The sequence below is a fragment of the Mesocricetus auratus genome, unplaced genomic scaffold (assembly GCF_017639785.1).
Source record: "Mesocricetus auratus isolate SY011 unplaced genomic scaffold, BCM_Maur_2.0 Super-Scaffold_100018, whole genome shotgun sequence".
NCBI classification, from domain to species: Eukaryota; Metazoa; Chordata; class Mammalia; order Rodentia; family Cricetidae; genus Mesocricetus; species Mesocricetus auratus.
The window spans coordinates 3,317,659-3,344,890 of record NW_024429199.1 but is presented as its reverse complement, the minus strand read 5'-3'; the positions used below and the strand labels follow the sequence as shown (position 1 = coordinate 3,344,890).

At 45.1% G+C, this 27,232-nt stretch overlaps 1 protein-coding gene across 3 annotated transcripts in view; it reads left to right on the top strand.

The window, feature by feature from the left end:
• Window positions 1-8,151, top strand: part of Cdk19 (cyclin dependent kinase 19) — a 118,706-nt gene extending 110,555 nt beyond the window's left edge. For all 3 annotated transcript variants that reach the window (XM_005073246.4, XM_013115808.3, XM_013115809.3), the window contains 4 exons: window positions 200-297; window positions 1,296-1,374; window positions 2,024-2,290; window positions 4,080-8,151. In XM_005073246.4, the coding sequence (XP_005073303.1) occupies window positions 200-297; window positions 1,296-1,374; window positions 2,024-2,290; window positions 4,080-4,208 (573 nt within the window). In that variant the 3' untranslated portion in view covers window positions 4,209-8,151. The remainder of the gene's footprint in view (window positions 1-199; window positions 298-1,295; window positions 1,375-2,023; window positions 2,291-4,079) is intronic.
• Window positions 8,152-27,232: the final 19,081 nt, after the last annotated feature.

Genomic DNA, 27,232 nt, shown 5'->3' with positions numbered 1-27,232 from the left:
AGAGCTTGGCTTTGAGCCGCAGTTCCTGGGACTCATTTGAATGAACTTACTCTAAACGCATGCACACGCACTCACACTCGTTTGTGCATTAATGTGTAAAAGTTGTATTTAATGGTAATTATGTCAGACACCAGTACAGAGGTCAGGCAGGTGGCTTATCAGCAACCTTTTCATGTGCTGTCTTGTTTCTTGTTGCTAGCTTCAGAAACTCCTCACCATGGATCCCACGAAGAGGATCACCTCGGAGCAGGCTCTGCAGGACCCTTATTTTCAGGAGGACCCCTTGCCCACGTTAGAGTAGGTACCCTTCCTTCTCCCTGGTCTTTGCTCCAAACGGAAGGTGTTGGCTACTGCTGAGTGCCGGGAGCACTTGCCTGACATGCTCTGCCTTTGCTCATGCAGACTGTACAGAGGAAAATTGTTAACAGAAGTTTCTATCCGCCTGGTCCCACAGCTGTTAGTCCCAAAAAAACACACAGAGGCTTATATTGATTATAAACTGTTTGGCTGATGGCTCAGGCTTCTTATTGGCTAACTCTCTCTTAATTATTAACCCATATCTATTAATCTATGTATTTCCAAGTGGACGGAGAATGCCAAGGGGACCTACTTTCCTAGTAGCTGCATGGTGTCTCCTTTTCGACTCTCTCTGAGTTCCTCTTCCCAGCATTCTTTAGTCTGGTAGCCTCACCTATACTTCCTGCCTGGCTACATGCTGCCTGTCCATTGGCTGAAACAGCTTTATTCATCAGCCAGTAAGAGAAACATACGTTCACAGCTTACAGAAGGACATCCCCCATCATAAAATGTCCTCAGAGAAAGGCCACACCAGCTTCCTAGATGAACCCAGAACAGACAGATGGGACTCAGGCAGCAGGCCTCACGATGAGAGGCTACGCAAAGGAATGGTGCATGTGACAGCCTGCAGACACCTCTCCCCTACAAACGCATGTCCCGGCTTCTATATATTAAAAACACTTTTCTTTCCCTGCGGGGGAAGACTTTTTTCATGTTAAAGCAATTACAAAGTCAGTTTAGTTTGATTCTGATGGAGTAGTGCGGACAAAGTTCTGTGTCGTTTGTGTGAGCCTGCTGGCAGTGGCAGTGGCAGTCAGCAGGAGGGGCATATGGGGACTTCCTCCTTCCTTACTGCTTAAATTGTTTGCATGTGTTCAGCAAACACCAGCCACAATAAAAAATAGGATGTAAGTTAATAAATAAAATAAAATTTTAAGGTAAGGTGATAGAATTACAGATTTTAGGTATTGATATGTATTTCTTTTAAATGGTTTTAGTGTGTTTGCTGGCTGCCAGATTCCATACCCCAAAAGAGAGTTTCTTAATGAAGATGAACCAGAAGAGAAGGGCGACAAGGTATAAGCTTCATGCATCACTGACTTGGAGAGCGTAAAAACAACACAAGGATAATTGAGGGGATAATTTGATGATCTCTGTGCATTTGCCACCTTTTATCTAACCCATTTTTACTTTGCTCTTTGTGGGAGTTTGGAGGCTGAAAGTGTATGAAGTTTAAACCAAACTTCCTGTTGTGTCTTAGCCCATTCTGTTCCTAGTTCTTCCTAATTTTGTTTGTCCAGGGGCATCTCCACCCTGCTGTGCTTTGGTGGGCATCACTCCATTCCTTTTTGTCAGTTGGGTATGTTAGCCACTCCCCACTGCTCTTGCTTTGCAAAGTCCTGACTGAAAGGGCTTTTAGTTTTAAGGGGTGTGATGGCATTTTCCATGTGCCTTTTGCTACCCACTGAAATGTCTGTTTGATTTGGAGATGCTACATGGTCTAAATGAACTTGAGAGAGCATTACTATTCAGGGATCAATCTTTGGGAATGGTATATTTTGGAGGTTACCCATCTCTAGTCATTCTAGTCACCCCATGTGACCAGGTTGTATCCTAGGTATGTCACCAGTCATGGGTATCAAGTAATGAAGTGAATTTCCCATTCATCTGGCTTCACAGTAAAATTTTGGATCTTTCTCTCCCCTGCTCCCCATTCCCCGAAAAGAATCAGCCACAGCAGCAGAACCCACATCAGCAGCCCACAGCCCCCCCACAGCAGACGGCAGCCCCACCACAGGCCCCCCCACCACAGCAGAGCGGTGCCCAGACCAATGGGACTTCAGGGGGAGCTGCGGCTGCCGCCGCCGGTGCTGGAGCAGGGCTGCAGCACAGCCAGGACTCCAGCCTGAACCAGGTGCCTCCAAACAAGAAGCCCCGCATGGGGCCTTCGGGTGCAAGCTCGGGCGGGCCTGTTGTACCGACAGATTATCAGGTACTCCCTGTCTGCTTCTTGCTGATAGGAATGTATGAAATGGGAAATTGACTTTTAACAAATCGCTTTAGCTCCAAAATCTGATATGAAAACTAGATATTTCAGGCATTACGTGAAATTCCCAGAAGATTTTAAACATTCTTGATGCAGTCATGAGGTATTTTATATTGTGTATCGTTTATCGTAACACCCCAAGGAGGGAAAGGGAGACAGGAAGGCTCCTTAAAGAAAATATCAGTCCATCCATATGGGCTGCAGACTGGGTAAGTGTCTTACTCGGACAAAAATCAAGAGCACTTAGAAAGATGGCTCCTATTGGAGGAAACAGTCAGCAGCCATATAGGCATGGGAGATGATAAAGGCTGAACAACAGTTCTCACGAACAGTTTAAGTCAGACTAAAATTGTTTTAACACTAGATAATACTTTTGGTGTAAAGACAAGAAGGAAATTAGCTTTACTATTAATTTAGGAAACTAAAGGGAAAGTACTTTCCCTCACATTGATTCTTGGATTTATAACGAGTAAAGTATCTTTAGGTTTGTTTTAGCACAGTCTTCAAAATTTAAAAAGAAAACTTTTTTTTTGTTTTTTTTGTTTGTTTTTCAAGACAGGGTTTCTCTGTGTAGCTTTGGAGCCTATCCTGGCACCGGCTCTGTAGACCAGGCTAGCCTCGAACTCACAGAGATCTGCCTGCCTCTGCCTCCCGAGTGCTGGGACTAAAGGCGTGCGCTAAAAAACCATTTTTAACAGTGTCTTAAAAACAGTGTCATATTTTGTTTTGTTTGTTTTTTTTTTGTTTTGGTTTTTATCTATTTATTTGTATTCAATTCTGAGTTACTTTTGCCTTGTTTTGTTCAGCACCAGATTGAACTATTCTGTGAAGAAACTGCCTTGTTTAGTTTCCATGTGTAGGGTTTTAGGCAGTTTCAATATAAGCAAGTATGATGAATACTTTAAAAAGGAGCATGGTTATGGTGGCTCACCCTGGAATCTCAGCACTTGAGAGGTGAGGCAGATAGATTGTGGGGAGGCCCAGGGCCAGCCTGACTTATGTAGTGAGTTCTAGGCCAGCCCTGCCTTACCTTACCACACACACACACACACACACACACACACACACACACACACACACACACACACACACACACGAAGAAAAGGATGTGCATTCCTTCCCTGTTGAAAAAGAAAATATTGCCGTTAAAAAAGTTGTTGTAGCACAAGGTTTATCCTAGACTGAAAACTGTCTGCTTTATTTAATTTTTAGCTAGGAAGTAAGGTTTATTAGTGACAATATTTCATTACCTGAAGTTTATAATAACTACCCACTGCTAGCCTCCCCTGTCAGCCTTACTTGTCTGATGATTGGCAGGCTTCCAATGTCCCTAGCTTCTGCCTCTGAAAACTCTGCCTTAAAAGAATGATTTCCTAGTCACAGCTAATTATGAGAGTGAGAATTAACAGTATGCAGTTATGTCTTTTTTTCTGTTTACCAAATTGTTTTGTTGTCAAATCTTAGTCATGTAAAAGGTTAATCCCTTCTGCCTTTTTTTTTTTTTTTTTAACCAGTATAGCCCACACTCCCCACTACACAGCCAAAGTCAGTGCCATCCGGGGTAGTTACAGCCTAAGATGCTATTTCATATTTCAGAGAAACAGTGTGTCGCCTGCTGTAGATCTGAGCCAGGGACCTTGGGGTGAAAGTAGCTAATACCTCTGTCCTACTGTGGTTGGCATCTTGGGCTCTTCTCTGCAGTCAGTCACCCCCCTTCCTGTTTTGTTTTTCCTAGCACTCCAGTTCCCGCCTGAATTACCAAAGCAGCGTTCAGGGGTCTTCCCAGTCCCAGAGCACACTAGGCTACGCCTCATCTCAACAGAGTACACAGTACCACCCGTCTCACCAGACACACCGGTACTGACCGCAGCCTCTGCCCGGCCAGCACAGTGCAGCGCGGCCTCCAGCAGGGTGGTATCTGTATTGCGAAGAACCCCAGAAAGAAGACTGACTCTACACAAACTCACACACTTGAGAGGGAAGCTTTGCATACTGAGTGTTTGGAAGGACTGACATCTTCTTCGTCGACTTAAAGAAGATCTTGTGAAGTGTCCCCAGCCCTCTTCCCCGCATGAATTCCTCGGTGACTCCCTGATGAAGCCTCTGGTCTACCCCAGCACTCCTGTAACCCTCAGCAGCTTCTGAAGGAGTTTCTGGTGCACCTTTCTCATGCTGTAGCAATCATTGTACTTTTATCTTTTCTTAGGACTTCAGTGTTTTAGGAACAGGGTTCCATGGTGTATAGTTTTATACTTCATGAACTGATTTAGCCACACAAGTCATGCACCTTTTAAAGCACTACACAGTCTGCACAGACTAACTGCTTTGCTCTTGGAAGTCTTAAAAAGAAACTGTTACTGTCCCAAAGTACTTTAGTGTTACGTTTTTATTTATCTCTTTCAGGGAAGGTCTAGTAAAAGACACATGTGGGACAGAGGGTACCCACAACCAGAAACAGTGTCGATCTTTGCAGCTGCCATGCTTGTGCGATGAAGAACTGAAGTAGTTGGTGGTTTTTATGTAATTGTTCATGTGGAACTTAGTTCCCAGAGTCATCATATTCTGAATACTATTCAGTAATTAAAAATTATAATTTAAACCTTCATGTAGCTAAGTCTACTTTAAAAGGGGTTTCAAGAGCTTTGATGAAATATGGTCCTTTGGAGCTACCTGGAAATCTGAAGAGACTGTACCTGCACTATGACTTCACCAAGGCGTCATGCTGATCAAAGACAGCTGTTCCCTTCGGAGGAAAAGCTTCTCTGTATATCGTCGGGGGCACTGACTTCTCCAAAGGAGATGTTGAGTCCTTAGTCTCCACATCTGGGTCAGCATGAGTGACTTCTTATATAATCAAGGATACTCAAATCAAAGCTGTTAATTCTTCTGCAGTGTTCTCCATTTGTATTTACATTAGGCATAGAGTGGCTATTTTTAAAGCATGTTAAAATTTTAGGTTTTATCCGTGTTCAGAGTATGTATTCTGTATGCATAATTTTGCCGTTGTTACTGAGACTTAACGCTGTCAAGGGTCTTTTTATCGCACTGAATGCTTTTCTTTGGCCCCTAGGAAAAAACTTAATAATTGTGCCTAAAAACTATGGGCAGGTAGTGTAAAGTAGTTGAGGTGAATATTTGCATTTCCATGATCTACGAATTAGAGGGGAGTTCTTTTTTAGCTACTTTTAAGGAATCCCTCGCCCTCCAGAGTCAAGAGGAAATGTAAAGGCGTAGAGCCCCCATTGTAGTGCAGGGGGCAAGACCATCTATGTTCTGATGCTACTAGCAGCACCAGCCTTGTTTTCAATGTTTCTTGAGCTAGAGAAAATAGCCAATTGTTGTATATGCAAACTATATGCATTTTAAAAAACTATTCTTGTGAACTTATCTACCTGGTTATGATACTCTGGGGTCCATATTCAAGTAAAATAAGATTTTTGAAGCCAGTATACATTTTGCACTATTGATGTGATGCTGTAGCCAGCCAGGACCATACTGAGTTGAGCATAATAATGCTTATAAGTAGTAATAAAGATTGTATGGTGACAGCATACCAAGCCTGAAGAGGAAATCAATGAATGCTTCCCTGGGAGGAGTTTCTGACTGGCTCCATGTATTTTTGCCCCTTATGTGTTTTAAAATAAGAATCAGCCTCCTGCATAATGTAGCTACCTATGTAAAGTTCTGTCTTGTGTCCTGGAGCCTCTGTCCAGGGCCACTACTCCCTTACCACAGGCTCAATGCTCTGCAGGGTAGAAAAACAAAGAACAAGACACATTCCTTGTTACAGCCAATTCAGTGACAATAAGCTCATGTGGGATGTCTATGCCACTTGTAAATGTCATGTGATATGAAGGTCCTTTTGTTTACTTCTGAACCCACTTGGACAACTATGCTTCTGAATTTATAGTAAACAGTGTTATGGGAAGCAGGTATGAGGCTGACCACTAGAGGAGAAAGGCAGTGAGTAACTGTCACTAAAGGCATCTATGCATATTTGAAATGCTCACAGCAGCCTTCAACAGCAATTGGGTGGCCCTTGCGGACAGAGCACAATCTACCAAGTGGTTGTAGGAAATCACAGAAAATAGAAGCTCTGTTCTTGCCTTTGAGTGAACTCACATTTAATAAAAGATGTTAGCCCCAGTCTGTGCATAAAACAAAATACCAACAGTTCTTTGTATGAAAACTGGATACATGATTCTGGCAGTATGCACTTACACATTCACAGGACATAGCCAGCCAGCTCCATTCTGTACACGTCTGGGTACCACATCACTGCACTGGTTCTGACCCGTTGCTTTTCTCTTCTTGCCTCAGGGTTGGCAATGCATACCTGTGCCCAGTACTCTTAGAAGTAACTTTTGCTCATTATTTCCTTTCTTTATAAAGGAAGCAAAGCTTTTCATATACAGTAGGGCCATAGTCCACAGGGTGGGACCTGTGAAACTTCTTAAGGGTAGAATTTACCTTTGTGAGCCTCAAATGTTGCAATCCTCTGTGAACATTTCTTAGATACTGTTTTGTCCTCTAAGGACACGGAGGCATCCTCAGACTTATGGGAACCTCGGAGTCTAGGATGGTGTTGAAGGATTGAGTCGGAAGGTGTCTCTTCATTTATTTAGAGGTCACTTTTAGAGGTAACTTTTGCATAGAGGTGTTTGGGGGGTCAGGAGATTGGGACACACTAGCTTAAAAGTAAGGTAGCTTGAGCCTGGGCTGGTAATACGAGGCTGAAGCAAACCATGAAGTGAGATGCAGAAATCAAGGACATGTTTATTTTTGTATCTGTGCTTTTGAGACTTTAGGACTTAGAATTCTGACAGCCTGCACTATTTCACTCTGACATAACATACCTTCCAGACAGGAAGGGATGGCATCCACATGCATGCATGTTCACTGTCTCAGGCCTGGTGCAACAAGTTACTAGTTCTCTGTGCCTCTGAAATGATGCTCTTTTCACCTCTAAAAGGAAAAGGAATTGGAGAGTAAGGTTTGCAGCTTGCTGTGCTTTTGAGTTGTTAATATGTAGCCGCAGCTGAGGAAGACTTGCACAGAAGCTGTGTCTCCCTGCTCCGTGGGAGATGAGAAAGGCAGTCGTCGATGGCCATTGGGCTTGAAGGAGTCAGGTACAAGTCATAATTTTATACAAAATGTAGCAGTTTAGGTCCCCACAATCATCAAGAATAGTTACAAATATCATACCCACAGGTCAGTGTTCCAGGAGTTTGTATTGTACCCAAGGAGGCACTACTCCTCTAAGCTGTTGCGGGTAAAGAGTGCTGCGTATGTGTTATACGGGAAATTACCTAATGCACTGTTATCACCTAGTGAGTAAATTAAGACTATTTAATTTTTTTAAAGCTTTGTCTGGGTAGACACTAAAAGCATTATACAAAGCCAGGACTGAGTGTCCTTTTTAATAACAACTGAAAGTACTTTTTATATATGTTATACAGTATGTCCTTTCTAAACTAGTTTGTATTTCTGATAATCCTACTTGTGAAGTGTACCTGTCTCTTTTTCGGTCACTTTCTGCACGCACCCCCTCTGTATGACCGTAGATATTGCCATGGCTCTCCTTGCTCTGCTGTGATGTGTATACTCCAAGCCTGAGGCCCTCAGTAGTCCGTTCTGGGGATGCAGGCTATGTTGCCTCCTCTGGGGATGCAGGATGTGCCGTCTCCTCAGAACTGAGTACTTCCGCTCTTGAGTTACCCAGCCATCCTTCTCAAAGTGACTGTTCCAGCTACGATAAGTTACATGTATTTTATATTCTTGGTTGAAATAAAATTTAATTGACTTTGTTTCTGTGTGGATTATTTTAGTAGAAAAGCTTTTCAAGTTAAGTTTTTATTATGCACATATGTGCACATGTTCATAGACAGAATAGGGTGTGCAGAATAGTATACTTACGGAGGTCTGTGTTAGGGTTCCTATTTCTGACCCTGGCCAAAAGCGGCTCAGAGAGGACGGTGTTTACTTCATCCTACTGCAGGAACCTGGAGGCTGCTTACTGACTTGTTTCTCTTGGCTTGCTCAGTCTGCTTTCTTACAGACAGCATCTCCAGCCCAGGGGTGGACCCGCCCACAGTGGGATGGACCTCCCCATATCTATCATCATCAATCACAGAGAATGCACTACAAGCTTGCCCACAGGCCAGCCTGGTGGAGGCGCCTTCTCAGTTTCCTCCTCCCAAGTGACTGACTTGCGTGAAGTTAACATAAAACCAGTCGGCACAAGGCCAGGGCACAGCTTTGAGGACTTGCTTCTCTTCCTTCCTCCATTTGAGTTCCAGGAGCCAACTCAGTTGTCAGGCTAGATAACACAAGTTTTGTATTTTGTTTGTTTGAAATGGGGTCTTAATATGTAACCCTGGGTGTACTGGAACTTGCTCTGTAGACCAGACTGGCCTCCAACTCAAAAGATTCCCCTGCCTCTGCCTCCTGAGTGCTGGGATATGTGCCACCACCACCCAGCTGCAACTTACTCTGACTCAGGGCTCTTCTATCACAAAACCATAGGAACAAATAGGGCTTGCACATAACTCAGAAATTACAGTTTTCAAAACACCTCTTAAGAGAACTATCTAGATATTTATAAAGAAAACAGCATTTTTGTGAATGGAGTTGGATGGCAAGAGTCTCCTTTTGAAGGGTAGGTATTCTGTTGGACTTGGCTGGCCATTCAGCCTGCCTTCTGAGGTCACTGCAGTAGTCAAAGGCATCACAGAGTGAAGAATGTTTTAAGTGGCTTAAATACACCATTGTTCTTTCTTTGTAGAATAGACACTGCATCCAACTTGGCTGTTTCCCTGTAGGCATTAATTGTGCATTTGGCCCTGTTTTAGGGTTTCTGTTGCTGTGATAAAACTGACCAAAAGCAACTTGGGGAGGAACAGAATTTATTTGGCTTACATAATCTGGGTCACAATCTATTAAGGGAAGCCAAGGCAGAAACTGAAACAGGGCAGGGACCTGGAGGCAGGAGCTGATGTAGAGGCCATGGGGAAGTGCTGCTTATTGTCTGGATCAGCCCATTTTTTATAGCGCCCAGGAGCACCTGCCCAGGGTGGCGTTGCCCACAGGTAGCTGGGCCCTCCCACATAAATCGTCTATTAAGAAAATGCCTGTCTTAGTTTGTTTCTATTGCTGTAACGAGACACCATGACTTTCTTTTTTCTTTTGTTTTTTGTTTTGTTGGTTGTTTTTCAAGACAGGGGTCTCTGTGTGGCTCTGGCTATCCTAGAACTGGATCAGTTCAGACTGGCCTTGAACTCACAGAGATCTGCCTGCCTCTGCCTCCAGAGTGCTAGGATTAAAGGTGAGCGCCACCACCACCCAACTGACATGGAAACTTTTGTTTTGTTTTTCAAGACAGGGTTTCTCTGTATTGTTTTAGAGGCTGTCCTGAAACTAGCTCTGTAGACCAGGCTGGCCTGGAACTCACAGAGAACCACCTGCCTCTGCTTCCCGAGTGCTGGGATTAAAGGCGTGCACCACCAACGCCCGGCGACATGGCAACTCTTAAAAGTAAAACATTTTTTTTTTAAGTGGCTCGCTTACAGTTTCAGAGGTTCAGCCTATTATGGTGGGGAGCATGGGCGTGTGCAGGCAGACATGCTGGAAGCTACGTCTTGATCAGAACAACAGGAAGTCAGTCAAAGGACACCCTGGGTGGTATCTTGACATAGAAAAAAACCTCAAAGCCTGCCCCGACAGTCACACACTTCCTCCCACAAGGCCACACCTACTCCAACAAAGCCACACCTCCTAATGCCACTTCCTCTAAGTTCATTGGGGACCAATTACATTCAAACTACCACAATGCCCACAGGCCAATCTGTTGGGGCATTTTCTCAATTGAGGTTTTCTCTTTCCAAACGACTCCAGCTTGTGCCAAGTTGACATACAACCAGTCAGCACAGGTCCTGTGCTGCTTGTAGGATAGATCTTTCTTTGGAAAACTTGGTTTGCCACCTTCCTTTCTCAAAATCATCAGGGTGAGAGAACATGAACTAGATGGACCCTTAACATTCTCTGGGTAACAACTGGAGCATAATGTCCCTAGAAGGTTCAGTTACTTGGTCACTGCTCCAAGGTTTCGGGAACTTAAAACTGGGTTGGTACACAGTTAACACAAAGTAGGCATCGAATGTGGCCAGTCAGTAGCATCACTTGTTTATATTCATAGAAATCCCGGGCTGTATACTGTGCCAAGTCTGCATATGTACAAAGTAAATAGCTTTGATGGGTAGAGACAATTTTAGAGATTGCTGATTGTGGGGTGCACACTGTTGTGGCTCTTCCTCTTTGCTGTCTGAAGCCGAATTGCTAACCCTGCCCAGGGTAGCCATGTCCTCCCGTGAAGGTTCGGCCCTTGTAGCCAAAGAGGATGGGTATTGCTTGGTCAAAATGAAGGCAATGGGTTTTGGTCTTGGCAAAGTTGATTTAAGCATGGGTGTTTGACCTACCAACCAGTATAATCTGAGGCAGTCTGTGGGTGGGGGCAGTTTCTAGAAGGATTTGCTTTGAGTTTAAGAAAATTAACATAGCAATGTCCTCTTTCTACTCTAGACACTTGTGAGTGAGAAGCTGTGACAACCATATGAGGACCGGGAAGGGAAGCAGCGTCATAGGACAAGCTGTGAGGACCAGGAAGGACAATGGGAAGAGCTGGAACCTAAAAATACAAGATTAGATCAGGAATTGACCACCCTGAAGCTGCCCTAACTCTGGACTTTTCTGAAAGATTGTACTTTGGGTTTTTTTTTTCAAACTCCAGTTTTATTTGGGCTTTCTGGTCAAGACCCCTAGCTCTGAAGGGTTCACCTTAGTGTTAAGACCACAGAACCCCTGCAGCATTGTGTCTGGAAAGCTCATTGTCTGAAAGCCTTGGCAGATTACAGTGAGTGAGCATCTCTTTCCATATTCCAAGCTCTGAGACCTCTAGACTTAAATGAATGACTCTAATATTAGCATGTTTAGTGTCTCTAAATTAGAAAATGAAACATTTATTCCTTAGCAGTAGTGACAGGCTATGATAAATAGTGCTCAGTGCTCTGACAGTAAAATCCCTCAATGCCTTAGGCCTGCATGCACAACAACCCTGGCCTCTCCATGTTTTCTGTGCAGGTGTCAGTGTCTGGGCTGGGCCTCTTCTCTTTGCATTCATAAGCTTGCAGCAGTCCCTCCCACTCTGCACTAGAAGAGGGTCTTGCCCTCTGCCTTCCAAATCCTGGGCTCTAAAAGTATTGTGAAAGCTTTCTATACACTCTCTCTCCATCACTCAGACTCCACAAAGAATCTTTTTAATAATCTGTGATAGATACCTGGTTTGATACCCATGGTTAGGCATGTAGTTTCTTTTCTTCCTGTGCTTTTATTGGTTTATGTTTTATCTGCCTTCACTCCCCTGCCAAATGAATAAAAGTAGTAAGAAGGTAGATGGTTGGGCTAGGAAGATGACTCAGTGGATAAGAGTGCTTGCTTTGCAAACATGAGGATCTAAGTTCAGATCCCAGGCACCCATGTAAAAAGCCAGGCATGTGTACTGGGGGGTCAGAGGGGTAGATTCAGGATACTACCTAACCAAAACAGATGTTCGGGTTCAGTGAGAGACAGTGTCTCAAGGCAATAGGAGAGAGCAATACAGGAAATAGTCTGTGTCCTCCTCTGTACATTCATGTGCATGTACCATACATGTATTATTATGGGGTACCTGAAAAGAAACATTCCTGAATAAATTGAATGGAGTCCTTATAAATCACTGAAGGGACTGTCCCAAGAAAATTAGAGGAAAGCAGCCTCGGCCTCCAGTTGGTTTGAGTTTTTAAGGGCAAAAAAATGCAATCGTGACATAGACCGAAAAGCAGCTCTGGAGAGATAACCGTCAAATGGTCAGGCACTTAGCCTTTAGCTCAGGGCCACATTGTAGAGGAATTTAGGGCTGGTCCAGAGACCGATTTTACCCAAGATAGTTTTTGCACTGAAGTATTCTTAGGAACACGAATAATTCATGAGATGGCATAACTATAGTTCACCAGCCCATTACAAAACCGCATACAGCACACACACTGAAGGTGGGCTTGGTTAGAGTATTGTCTAGGCCAATAGACTTTAAGCCTGTCTAGACACCACACCCCTTTTTATAATAAATTTGTAATAGCTATGTAGAACCTGCTTTTGTTAAAAATCATGGACTCTTGAGTCCACAAAGTAAAGGAAGTAGGATCAAAGCACAGAGCAGTGACCTTCTTTTAAGCCTGTCTCCTTTACTTTGGCACAGACTCCTGCTTGATAATCCTACTAGGGGTCTCTGTCTACCTAACCTATCTCATACTCCTTGAGGCCATCAGTATAGGGATAAGTCACCATCTGTCACTGTCCCTTTGAGTCCTGACTGCTGTAACAGGACAAACCACCCTCCTCACCTCCAACCCCCTCACCTTGAGATGATAATTACTGTTAATGATAGTGGGACTATCATCTGGGCAGATTAAAACTACCCTGCAGTATAGAGAGAAAAAAAAGTCATGAACCACTTAGGAAAACTCTTCAATATAGGGCCCAGCCTACGTTTGAGCATGCCCAGAAGTATTGACCCCACCCACTCTAGGCTGGCAATATACCTAACCCATTAATTATCCCCGTAAGTCCCACAGACTTCTAGAATGCTCTTAGAGACCTTTACTAGACATTTAGATACCATTTTCCTGGAAATCTTTGGCTCCTCACTCAGGCCTAGAATGAACTCAACAGTGTAAAGTCAAGCATCTATGCCTTCTTGTTGTATCTGTCCCCTTTATTTTGGGTCAGTCACCAACTTAACTGTGCACATACTCATTATACTCAGGAGATATCTGTCCAAAACCAGTTGCTGCTTAACCTACTTCATCCTGCTTTGAGGCCAGAGACATAGAGTGACCTTCCCACTACCTGCTTCTACAATCTCCCATCCCCATCCCCAAGGATGCATGAAGGCCTTCATTCGGTGTCCTGACCCTCCAGGGACAGCAGAGCCTCTCCCAGATAGATGATGCTATGTTGAAATCATCCCTAAACAAAAGTGGTCATTTCCAGGAACTGACTGTCCCCACAAGCAGTAAGGACCTGAGGCCATCTTACAGACCCAGAACTGAGATAGTGACCAAGCAGCTTATACTTTGACCAAGACTGTGTCTCTCTTGCTCCTGTGATGGCTAAAGAAACTCCATTTTGCAGGGAGTAGCAGTGGATGCCTTTAGTCCCCGCACTCAAGAGGCAGAGGCACCTGGATCTGTGTTCGAGACTTGCCTGATCTACAGAGTGAGTTTCAGCTTGTATACAGAGTGAGTTCCAGGATAGGCAAGGTTACACGAGGAAGGAAGGAAAAAAGAAAGGAAGGAGCTCCCTTTTATGCCAGGCATTCATCTTGGTACCCACCAGTTTGTCTCTGACTCCAGTCCCTGGAAGATAAGTTCCCAGCAACCCTGCCTCAGTGACCCCCACCCAGAGATATACAGCCATGACTATCTATTTGTTATGATATGACTAACTGCTTTTTTGGTTTCTGTTAACTTGCTTAAACAGATACCCAAAGATTATTTTATGTTGCCTTGACCTCTTAACTTGGCAGAACAGAACAGTTGTCGCTTGTGTAGATACTGAAGATCTTCCTGTGGTTTTCCCCCTTAAAATCCCTTCCCCACGCCCCTCCTTCAGGACATGCCTGAGACTGGGCTTTAGGGATGTCAGCCTGCCAGCAGCTAATCAATAAGTCTTTTAATTATGGTTGGATTGAGTCTATGGTCTTTCCCCAGGGGGCACACATTCCATATCACCGTCTGGCCTGATTCATCTTCAAAACCTAAACCCCATGTTGTGACTGTGTCCTAAAAATAGACTTGAGGTCATTAAGTTTCTTTATCCATTGTGGTTCCTAGTGTGTCCGTGTATTTTAAATTTCCTGCCTCTGTCTTTCACCATTATTTATTTCTTCCACTAGCCTGCTGACCGCTCTGGACCTGGCCTTTTACCTGAAAATGTAGGTAATTGTTCTAGAGAAATCCACTGGGTCCAACCTTAACCAAGGCCTGCTGAAGCCAAGATTATTCATTTATTGCTGGACAATTCAGAACTTGACCCTAAACACAGAAGGCTCTGAGGTGAATGTGAGTTTACTGGTTCACTGCCCTTGGTTCTCAAGGGTATGCTATGGACCAGCCAAAGGAAGCAGCCAGTCAAACCCCGGGGGAGGGTCCATTTATGGGGTAGTTTTCTGCTTTGTTTACCAGATGAGTTCCCATATTTCCCTCTTCTGGGCTGGGTTCTATCTGTCATGTGCTTACCTCCTAAAGCTTCAAGGGAATGTCCCATTTGGTTCATTTTTATTGAGACTCGTTATATTTGGAGTCAGTGTCATGGGGCTTTCTTTAATTGGTGAAGCATATTATAACAGTGGTTTTGAAGTCTTTGATAAATCCAATTTCTGGGTCTCTGCAGAGCTAATAGGCATGTCTCATATCTGTGAAAATTTAAAAAAAAATCACAATGAAAACAGTTCCAGAGGCTACAGGTTTGGCTCAATGGCAGAACATTTGCCCAGCATGCATGAGGTCCTGGGTTCCATACCAAAACAAACTGGGGTTCGAAGACCATTAGGAAACAGAGGTTACACGATTCCGGTTGCCCTGGAGTGTGAAGTTTGGTCATTTACACCCTTGGTCTCAGGGATCCAGAAGCACTAGGGAGATACCCAGTGCCCAGAGATGTGAGCAGCCATTTGATCAGGCTTTATAATATTTTATTCATATTAATATTTTCCATTTCATTTCTTTTTTAAAACACACATGTGGCATATGTGTTCATGTTGGGGTGCACATGCACACATGCATTTGTGAGGGTCAGAGGACAGCTTTGGGTAGCACCCTGAAAACTGTGACAGGGCCTCTTCTTGGCCCGGAGGTTACCAAGCAGGGTAGGCTAGCTAGCCGATCAGCCACAGAGAGCCTCCTGTTTCTTTTTGTCTTTCCCAAATTGGGATTACAAGAGCTGGCCACCACACCTCACATTCTAAGTGAGTTCAGGGGTCAAGTACAGGTCCTCATGCTTGCAAGCTGAGTCATCTCTCCAGCCCTTCTTTCATTTAACTTAATTTTTGTTAATATGAAGAAATATGCTTTGTTATAATATTTTCATTCATATATAGCACTATACTTTGTTCTCATTCACTTACCGCTGCTCTCTCCATCTTACTCTTGCCTCTGTTTTCGTGATATATACATATGTATGTATGTATGTATGTATGTATGTATGTATGTATGTATGCACACACACACACTCCGTTGCCCTCTCTTCTCTTCCCTTTGGACCATTTCTTCCTCTCATAGCCTCCTTTCTACCTTTATGCCCCCCACACTTAAATCTACATTCTGTCCATAAAAGAAAACATGCACTAGTCTTTCCGAGTCTAGCTTATTTCACCTAACAGCGATCATCAGTTTGATCCATTCTATTGTGAAGGTCTCGTCATTTCATTTTTCATTACAACTGAAGAAAATCACATTGCTCATATACAGAATACATGTGCAGAAGAATACAGCTAGATCCATACCTCTCACCCTACACAAAAATCTATTCAAAAATGGACCAAAGACCTCCATGAAGACCCCCAACTCTTAGACTGCCAGAAGCAAATGCAGGTAAAGCACACCAAATACAGGATTTCAAAAAGGCTTTCGGGAAAGAACAGCAGAGTGCAAGAAAAAAAAATTCAAGAACTGCTAACAGGATTGCAGGACAGGCTTCCTTCTGCACAGCCCACGGAACGTCATCAGACTGAAGGAAGCTGTGGGATGGGAGTTAAGTGCTTATCTTCCATCTGGTACGCAGCTCTTGTCCTTCCCATGTCTCCTACATTTGCAGTTCCCAAGACCACAAAGGCCCCTGCTCTTGCAGCTCCGGAATTTGGACTGATCTACACACCTCCATGTTTACTCAGCACATCACCCTCCCCATCCCACAACACCACTGGAAAGAGCTATGTCCCTGCCAGTGACCACCTTGAAAACCCACTCCATGAGAAATCTCTGCCTAAGGATAGGAACTTCTGTCTAACAGAAAGCCCTGGAGAGGCTTCCAGGGTGAGAATGGATACCAAACCCACCCTGTGTGGCTTGCCTTGAAGCCAGAACGCCCTGTGACCCAGAAATACCCAAGGGGAGAGAAACTTCCCCAGCTGGTATGTTTTCACCCAGGCTGACCTTCAAGAGAACACGGTGAGCCTGGCTCTGAACCTGGCAGCCTGGGGGAACTCACTGTACTCTGTCTTTGAGCTTGAGTAGCAGATACATTCATTTCACAATCCAGAGGTCCTGGAGCTTGGGGCAGGATCAGAAGTCCTGTCTCTTGGGAGTCTCACTTCTGATTCTGAGTGTCTCTGTCTGGCCTGTCACGGCTGACTAACCTCACCGAACAAATCTGTTTAGGCTGAGGCCTATTTAGGATTACTTGAGCACAGAAGCTAGAGGTCAGCCCAAACACTCTAGCCAGAGTGCTTAAAACAATGTAGTCAGTAGGCTCCAAAGCTACACAGGGAAACCCTGTCTCGAAAAACCAAAAAGGAAAAAAAAATGTTGTCAGGTGTGATCGCACACACTTGTAGGTGGAGGCAGAGGTCCAAGGTCATCCTCAGCTACAGAGTGAGTTCAAGGTCAGCCTGGGGCACATGAGAAGCTTACTTTTGAAAAGATTTATTTATTTATTATATATCCAGTGTTCTGTCTGCACACATCCCTGCACATCAGAAGAGGGCACCAGATCTCATTACAGATGGTTGTGAGCCACCATGTGGTTGCTAGGAATTGAACTCAGGACCTCTGGAAGAGCAGCCAGTGCTCTCAACCTCTGAGCCATCTGTCCAGCCCCACATGAGAATATTTCTTAGGGGGAAAAAAAAAAGCAAATCAGTCACTCAGTTTTGTTAGCCATATTTCAACTACTCAGTAGCCACATGTCGCTAGTCATTTTAAGGCAGAAAATTCTGCAAGGTGCCACGGGTCTTCCGTTTGTACTGTTTAAAACCACGGGACTTACTTGACAGTGGCTGTGTGTGCTGTGTAGGGTAGCTGAGCTGCCGGCACATCTAGGGTTGTCTGGCCACCTGATGGCCTTCACGTTCCCTCCATTGTGCCAGGGAGGTCTGCACCAAATCAGAGGTTTCCATCTACTATATCTGCAAAGATTCCTTTGACTGTTCCTTTGTTCTCCAGGACCCACACCCATCTTTAAAATAAAACACTTTATTAGGTAATAATTGGCTTGCCCTTCCACTTTTGTTAACCAAGGCTATTTATAGTTACCAACAAAAACTTCTAATCAACATAAGATAATCAGAATTCTCATATTGTGTTGAAGTTATTCCAATCTTAGAACTTGGACATTAGGCTTTGCTTGGCAGCCGTATCTCTGGTAATTATACACTTCCCATGTGGTGTCTTTGAAATATTGAAAATAACATTGATTTCTCCTCCCTGTCTCCGTATTACCTTCCTTTAGGACTTAAAGAAATCAGTTAGGAGTCTTCTATTACAAGATCCCTTAAGATTCTTTATTTTTTTTATTTACTTATTTATTAGAAAGAAAACGAGTTTATTTGAACAGTGAAGGAAATGGCCATAACAGACTGCCTATTGACTTTCTCACAGGTTTGTTGGTTTGTTTGGCTTCCCCCAAACCATTTCAGTGATACTAGGGAATCTAACCTAGAGTCTCGTACATGCTGGGCAAGTGCTCCGTCACTGAGCCGTGCTCCCAGCCATGAGCTGGGTAAGTGCTCCATCACTGAGCCACATGCCCTCAGCTCTGTTTGCTTTTAAAGAGATTCTGGCGTCAAAGGAATGAAGAACTTTAAAGAAAAAGAATTTAAAAGTTCATTTGATTCATGAACCAGCTAGGCTTCAAATCCAAAGGTGTTTCAAATGTTCAAATGCAATGTGGATGTCAATATCTATAGACAAGAAAAGGCTGAAGAAAACAGAAGGCAAAAAGTGACAGCTTTGTAGGCTCAGAAACAGACCCTTAAGAGAGTTAAGCAGCTGTCAGCCTGCAGGCCCAAAGTGGCCTGCGTGCAAGTTTGTCTGTTAAGAAAGATGCCTTGGAAGGTTGGTGTCATGGTTTGGAATGTGGAGCTATATGGTTATGTATCTTGTTTTGGTCTGGCCTGTTGGTGACTAGAGCAGGAATTCATTGCAAATCAGCAGCATCCTATGCTTTGAGAACCTTCGTTCTGCACACCCTGTCTCCTAGGTGAGAGAGCAAACAGACATATAGAATGAGGTTTTAGGGTTTGAACACAATAAAAAAGTTGGGAAAGTCTCAAGGTGCCCTGACCCTCTGGGAAATTATAAAGAAACCAAATCTACTGCAGAGCTGTGGATGTTACAAAGGGAGGTGACACATTTGGGCCTGGTCCTAAAAAGTTGCTAACATTTTATGCAATAGCAATGAACATCTATGTATCTGAGATTCCATTTGTTTGTTTTGTTTCTGAGACAGAGTCTCAGGGCTCCTGAATGAGCCTTAAATTCCCTGCAGTGAATCCAGATGGCCTTGAACTTGTGATCCTCCTGCTTCCAGGCCTCGGGGTGTAGGATCACACACCATGTTTGCTTTGTTTCTTAATGTTGTGCTGGGGTTGGAGACAGGGGCCCCCAGGCGTGCTAGGCAAGCTCTTTCCCAGCTGTGATACTCCCCGAGTCAGATTCTGTGACCTTAACAGTGGGGCTGCCTCCACCCAGTGCCAGGGGCAGGCTCATTCTACTCTCCTCAGAGCACGTCAGGGACTGAACACTCCGAGAACAGTGGGCGGCATGGTGTGGCAGTGTGAGCTGTCCCATAACTCAGAAGGAACATAAGGGGAAAATCCACAGCCCTGCCAGCCTGTGGTCACAGAGTGAGCTGCTGACCAGCTGGAAGTCACCGGGGGAAATCCTAGAAACAGGAGCACACTGAAATGGCTTACAGAGGCGAGCTCTTCACACCTGGTCAGAAAACCGTGCCAAAGCACAGGGGGTGGGCTAGTCAAGAGAGCCTGGTGGAAGGCTGGGACAGCCATGAAAACAGACTGAACTTCAAACCTGCTCCTCCCACACAGGAATTCATTGCCGTGGACCAGCCTTCTTTCCAGGATCCAGGTGTGCTGACCCAGTCACCGGCTGCTGACACCAGAGCGGTACAGACATAAGCACAACCTTTGAAAAGATAAAAATCAAACAAAGGAACTAAAATTGTAAACTGAGCAGACACAAGGCAAAAGTTTTGTTTGTTATGTTTAGGCAAATTGATGTTGACAGCAAGGGATGGAGGAACAGGGTCCTGAGTTGCTACAGCATATAAAATGTGGTCAAAATTTCAACAAAATTAATGGCATGTGAAGATATAAAAATTATAGCGCTGACTCTGAGTATAACCAGAAAGTAGAGCCAGCAGGCGAAGATTTCCAAGTAGCTGTTTGTTATAAGTGTGTTCCAAGAAGTAAAGACCCAGGCTCTGGAGTTAAGAAATCAGCATATGGCTTGGTGTGGTGAGGAGGCAGAGACAGGCAGATCTCTGAGTTCAAGACCAACCTGGTCTACAGAGAAAGTTCCAGAACAGTCAGGGCTACACAGAGAAACTCTGTCTGGAAAAAAGGGAAAGAAGGAAGAAGGAAGGAAGGAAAGAACGAAGTCACCTTGTTGACAAGGACCCATCAAACAGGATCTTGGTAAAGAACTAGAAACTTAAAAGCAATGCCATCCTGGAGTCTCATGCAGCAGCTGATGGGAGCAGAGGCAGAGATCCACAGCTAAACACTGACCTGAACTCTGGAATCCAGTTGCAGAGAGGGAGGAGTGATGAGCAAAGGGCTCAAGACCAGGCTGGAGAAACCTACAGAAACAGCCGACCTGAGCAAGGGGGGAGCTCACAACAGCTGGGGAACCAGCATAGGACCGAACCAGGCCCCCCGAATGTGGGTGTCAGTTGGGGGGCTTGGACAATCTATGAGGCCTCTGGCAGTGGAACCAGTATTTATCCCTAGTGCATGAATGGGTTTTTTGGAGCCCACTCCCAATGGAGGGATAATCTCTCAGTCGAGATACATGGGGGAGGGCCTTGGTCCTGTCCCAAATGATGAGACAGACTTTGATGATCCCCCATGGGAGGCCTCAGCCTCCCTGAGGAGCAGACGGGGTGGGATGGGGGGGGGTCTGTGAGGGGAATAAGAGGGAGAGGGAATTGGGATTGGTATGTAAAATAAGATTGTTTTTAATTTAAATAAAATTAATAAAAAACAATCTAAATGGACATTCCAGGTTTCAGTGTATAATAGCACAAAAATTTACCAGAGGATAGCACAGAAAAAAATCAGTGTATTCAAATTTAGACTATTCGAAGAACAATGAAGAAAAAGATTAAATAAAAACAAAGCCTCAGATACTGGTGAGGGTAATACCAAACATGCCATACCTGCATTGAATGTCCAGAGAGTAAAAGAGAAAATGGAAGAAAATATTTAATGATATAACAGGTGAAAAGTACCCAACTTTGATAGCATCCATCCATTTACACATCAAAAATACTCAACAAACCCAGCTAAAATAAATGCAAAGAGATCCATGACAAGGCTAAGATTGTCAGACAGGGTCCAAATAGGGTCCAGTGATCAGGGGATCCTGATAAGCTGGGTGTGGCTCAGTAGTAAAGTACTTGCCTAGTTTGCATGACTCAGTTCAATTCTTAGCAACTCCCACTCCCTCCCTTCCTCCCTCCCTCCCTCCCTCCCTCCCTCCCTCCCTCCTTCTCTCTGTTGAGAGAGAGAGAGAGAGACAGAGAGAGAGAGAGAGAGACAGAGAGAGAGAGACAGAGAGAGAGAGATAATAAAATGATGACAAAAGAATTACTGTGTAAACAGCAGCCATTAGTGACCTAGAGCCTACAAATAAACTCTAGGCAAAATATATTTGTCTCAATATGGCAAATCCATATGATAAAAAGTTAACACAGCATGATGAGCGCCCACTTTTGTTAGAGATTTCAACTTTGATAATTGACAAAGTTAGACAGGACAGGAGTAATTTTTCGAGAAGACTTAAGACAGTAACAACAGCAGAAATCCTGTTATTTTTTTTTCATTTTTTTAAATTAACTTTTTACATTCCAATCCCAGTTCCTCTTCCCTCCTTTACTCCCAAACCCTCCACCCCCCACTCCCATCTGCTCCATGGAGAGGGTAAGGCCTGCCCTAGGGAGTCTCCTAAGTCTGTCCCATCATTTTGTTGAGGCAGGACCACGGCACCTCTCCACCCCCTTCACCCCTGTGTCTAGGCTGGGCAAGGTATCTCTGCATATAGAATGGGCTCCACTAAGTCAGTTTGTACATTAGTGTTAGGTCTTGGGCCCACTGCCAGTGGCCTCATACATTGTACCATTGTCACCTATATTAAGGGAGTCTAGTTCAGTCTTATGCAGATTCCCCACTTATCAGACCTGAGTCAGTGATCTCTCACAAGCTCGGGTCAGCTGATTTTGTGGGTTTCCCCATCATGGTCTCGACTCCTTTGTTCATATTATCACTCCCCCCAGCCTGTTATTTTCAAGTGTATATGGACTGTTCTCTGGGATAGACACAACCTGAACCATAAAATAAGTCTAAATACGTTTAAAAAGTTGAACTTATGCAGATGATAGCATGTGATCACACTGGAATTAACAACCACAAACAAAAAGAAATTTGGGGGCAACCTCAATAGTTGGAAGTTAATGTATTTCTAGGCCCAATAGCCAGTGAAGACATCAAAAAAATTTAAACCATTGTGAATTTAAGGCAAAAAGTATAGAATATACATTTTTTCATGATTTTTATGCTGGGCGGTAGTGGTGGTGAATGCCTTTAATCTCAGCAGAGGCAGAGGCGAGAGGATCTCTGAGGTTTTTTTGGGGGGGTTGGTTTTTCGAGACAGGGTTTCTCTGTGGCTTTGGAGGCTGTCCGGGAACTAGCCCTCGTAGACCAGGCTGGTCTTGAACTCACAGAGATCCACCTGCCTCTGCCTCCCGAGTGAGTGCTGAGATTAAAGGCGTGCGCCACCACTGCCTGACTGATCTCTGAGTTTTGAGTTGAAGGCCAGCCTGGTCTAAAGAGTGGGTTCCAGGATAGCCAGGTTTACACAGAGAAACCCTGTCTAAAACAAACAAAACCAGAAGATAACCAACCAACCAAATAAACAAACAACCAAACAAAACAAAACAAAAAAAACCAAACAAACAAACCAAATCATAGCAACCCCCCTCCAGAAAACATTTTTCATGATTTTTTTTTAGTGGGGTGGTGGGAGCAGCAGGTCATCTTTGGCTATATAGAGATTTCAAGGCCAACTTGGGCTTCATGAGACTCGAGAGGGTTGAGAGGGCCAGGGAGGAGGAGGGAGAGAAAAGGAATACACTGCCATACAGACCCTTTCTGCAGAGACCAAAACCAAATAAACAAACAACTTTCCACCGAACATCCAGACGCTTCCACTTTCCCCAAAGATGTAAGAGAAAGAGCAACTGAGTCTTCACTAAACTAAAGAAAGAAGATAATAAAAATGAAAGTTTAGACAAACAAACCATTTACCATGGCACAGAGGGTGAATTAAACCAAAAGGAAATATGATATCATTATATTGATCCACTCCCTGTTTCCTTGGCCAGGAGCTTAACATTGTTACAGCTTTTCAAGGACAGAAAATAGATTTCCCTTACCCTGTGATGAACTGTGACATGGTAAATCATCACACACCAAAATGATTAATACATCAAACCTATTCAAATACCATGCCTTTGCCTACCGTGCCTTACATGTGTCCAGGAGCCAGGATTGATAGCACGCACTGATAATCTCAGAACTCTGGAGGCTGGAGCAGGAGCAAGTACCTGCTCAGCCCAGACTACATACTGAAAACCTGTCCCAAAACAACAAAACGGTGTGCCCAGGATAGTTACAGCAGCTTCTGATTAATTAGACGAATTGCCTGATACAAAGTCTGAATTCTAGTAAGGAATTGATTCTCTCATACAATGTACCATACTGCAAATGACACACAAAATGGTTGTATGGGTTTACATTCATCAGCACAAAGTCCAAAGATCATAGGAGCAGAATCCCCACTTTAGGAATCGTCTGTTTTGCATACTTACAGTGGTAAGCTGTGTGGGACAGGCGTGGTCTACCTTTGAGGCACAGGGGGATATTTTGCTTCCTTTCCTATTTTACCTAGCAGAAAATACAAATGACTGATTTAACCAGCGTGATTTTTCTCCTTTCCAATCTCTCGGCTTCCCCAAAGCTCTGGTTTACAGCATCCTTCCCTACTCAGCCTGGACCATAATGGGCAAGTCTGCATTCTGTCTGGAGATGGATGAAGCTGGTGCCACTGAGATGCTGCCGAGGAGTGGCTGGCCTGGGCATGGGCATCCCCAGGCTGGAATTGTGTGGTGCCCCTCTATCCCTGGGTCCCAAAGACCTACCCGTGACTATGCCTCCACCTCCTTCAACTAAAGGCATCAGTGACACTAGAGACAGGTCTACAATGCTAAGTATGACAGCAAAACCTCGTGCTTGGATTCAAATTACGGAGCATGTAATGGACGTGGACCTGTTCCAGAGAGCAAGTCACGTGCTGGAAGGACACCTCCTACAGATTCTGCCCATGTTTGGAAAACACTTCTCTGCCAGACCCCAGAAATTGCTACCATATGCTTGCCATGAACAGCCTAGGATGTCTGGAGGGGAGGGGGCTGAATAATTACCACCCCCAAATTTAATGTTAATAATGCTTACTTCACACAAACAATCCCCACAGTGCAGCACCAAATAATTAACAGAAGAAAGATGAGGCATACCGACACTGCTAAGCAAAACGGAGAGGAACCAGGTCTGACCCGGGAAGTGGAGCAGTGATGTGAAGGACTCCCCAGAGTGGCAGGAGGCTGGAGGCGAGGCCTGGAGGTAGCACAACACAAGCCCTTTACAGACTGCAGCGCAGGGGCTGCAGAGGGCAGGAAGGCCAAGAGCTGTTCTGGGCTGTCAGAGGACACGGGACGTGGAGGCCTGGAGGTGCTGTGTCCACGTTCCTGAGGTCTGGGGTGTTTCCTACTGGCCCTTCAAAACCAAAAGCCGAATACCTCCTCTCACTCGGTGTCACCTCCTTAGGTTTGGGGCACACATGAGGGATCTGGGCTGAACTCACTACTCCCAACACGTCTTGATAAGAGCTTAGTAACAGAAAGAGGAAACATGTCTACGAAGTCAAATAATGGCTGGCCTGTGGCCCCGGGGCTGGTTCTATCCCAGCCCAGAAGGCCTCCCTTTCCCCTGCACTGTGCTGATGATGGAGAGAGACAGCGGTACACACAAAGTTCTTCCTTGACCAACAACAGGTGCTCCGGGAGAAACTGGTGGGTCAGCCCACGCAGGCTCTTCCAGTTACAGGGAGAAACCATGACTTTGTAGTGCAGGGAGAGTGTACCTGGAACTGATTACTTTCTCTTCTGAGACCAGGTGACCCCGAGTGGAGCCAGCATTCAGGAGACCTGCCTGACGGGTTGTGGGGGTGGGGGTGGGGGTTAAGGGGGTGGAGGTGGTGGGAGGTGACTCAGCGAGAAATTACTTGCTGGTCAAATAGGACTTGAGTTGGATCCCCAGAACCCTCATTATAGAGCCAGGCTCAGTGACACAGAGTGCTGACTGCTCTATCAGAGTTCAGATCCCAGCACCCACATCAGGTGGCTCACAAACTCCTGAAACTAACTCCAAGGGACCCAACACCTGCTCCTGGCCTCTGTGGACAGGTGTACGTGCCCGCTGCCCCCCCCCTCCAGTGAATAAAAGAAAAGGGGGGGGGAGGCAGGCCAGGCTCAGCTGTGCTTCTTTGGAACCCAGTCTCAGGGAGGTGAGATCCCTGGAGCCACTGGCCAGCCGTGTTAACTGAGTCTTAGAACTTGAAGTGAAGTCCTGTGAGAGAACCTGTTTCAAGAACTAAGACAGAGAACAATTGAGGAAGATGCCTGCTGACAATCTGTGGCCTCTGTATCATCACACACACACACACACACACACACACACACACACACACACACACACACGAGCCTGAAATTTTACCTATGGCAGAGAATTACCTCATGCCTATCAGCTGGCTCAAGATTAATTTCCTCGGTGTCTACAGGAGAACCATGCAGGGGGTCAGGGAGCAGGGGAAGAGAGATTCAGACCATCTGGGCTGCTCCTCTGTTGAAGCCTGGGGGCTCAGGGGAGCAGCGTTTGACTCCCCTTTGATTCAGACACTGGGAGCAGAATGCGGCTAACGCTGCTGCCGGCGAACCGGGTTTATTGTTCAACCTGCTTCTTTCAAGTCTGTCTCAGACAAGTGACCTCCACATGGCCTTCTGTTTACTGAAGGCATAATTGGAGCAAAGGGGCAAGCAGGAAGTCAGTCATCCACCCTTCATGTATCTCAGAAAACATCAGGCAGGCTGAAGGACGGCTCCCCGGGAGGGCATTGTCTCAGTGTCACCCGGAGTCCCGATATCAGGCATCAGGATGCAGGGAGGGGTCTGTCTCCTGCAGTTTCTCACTAAGATCGGGTCTGCTGTGCAAAGTCAGGGACAGAACCCCAGGTTTGCACACACACACACACCAGTTCAACAGCTCAGTCAGTCACAAGCCTAATTACACATTCCATACGGGGAAGGGAGCCGTTTCCAGGGACTCCAGCCTGAACTCATGTCAGAGTCGTTTGCTTTTCAACTGAGGCTCTGGGAACAGCTTCACACAAATAATGGCGTGCATCTTGGAGACTGATGTTCTTAGACACTCCAGAAAAGTGAGACAGCAGCAACTTGCTGAGGCAAAACAGTCTCCGTCCACACTCCTTCCTGCTCGTTTAACCTCTCTGGTGCACTATTGAGATTTTGTTAGTAGCTTAATATTGAAAAAGAAAACCAGTTTTGAAATGTTCCAGCCTTCCTCTCTCTGTTCCCACAGAAGCCTGCCTTGTAAACGGCTTCCCATCTGCCCTGTGTTCGCCAGCCTGCAGACCCTCATGCTGTTTCCCTCACTTAGCAGGGAACAGACACTAGTATGCACTTCCGTTTGCCAGTTAGGGCGCTCCTGGCCGGCAGGCGTGTCCGCGCGGTACTGCACATTACTATTAATATTATTTAACTGTTGCCAGGGGAGCCAGAGAGAAAGACAGGCTTCCTTGATGACGCCATGCGGATACCCAGCCATCATCACCCCGCCTCTTCTCTCTTTTCATCTGGATGGAGCAGGAATTGTTTTCTCTCTCTCCCTGTCTCTATCCTGGAGCCAGAATGTCCATGGACCCCACCTCCTACCTCCTGTGTGCCAGCAGCTGGCCGGTGCCTGCAGGTAGATGAGCCGGGACTGCAGGTGCACTTCCCTTAGGTTCAAATTCAAATTCTTGTCTTGGGTCCTAATCCTGCTTCCTCTTCTGGGAGATGGATGCACATGAACCGTTTTCATGAGATTGTTACAAACACTGAAAGTTACTGCATGGGGAGGGTCTGGTAGACACTAAAGTTTTAATAAACAAGGTCGATTTTTGTCATCGATATTTCCATAGCTTATTATATCTCTGTAATAAAAATGTGACAACAGAGGACACCAGTCTCTGCAGTAGATGTTCAATAAACTCATATGGAAAGTTCAGTTCTCGGCTGCGAGCGGTGATGGCACACCGCTGTAATCTTAGCCCTCATGAAGCTGTGGAGTGAGAATCACTACAAGTTTGAGGCTAGCCTGAGCTACACAGTGAAACCCCGTTTCAAACAAACAGACTCCATTTTCAGTTTCTCTCCCCACCCCCCCAC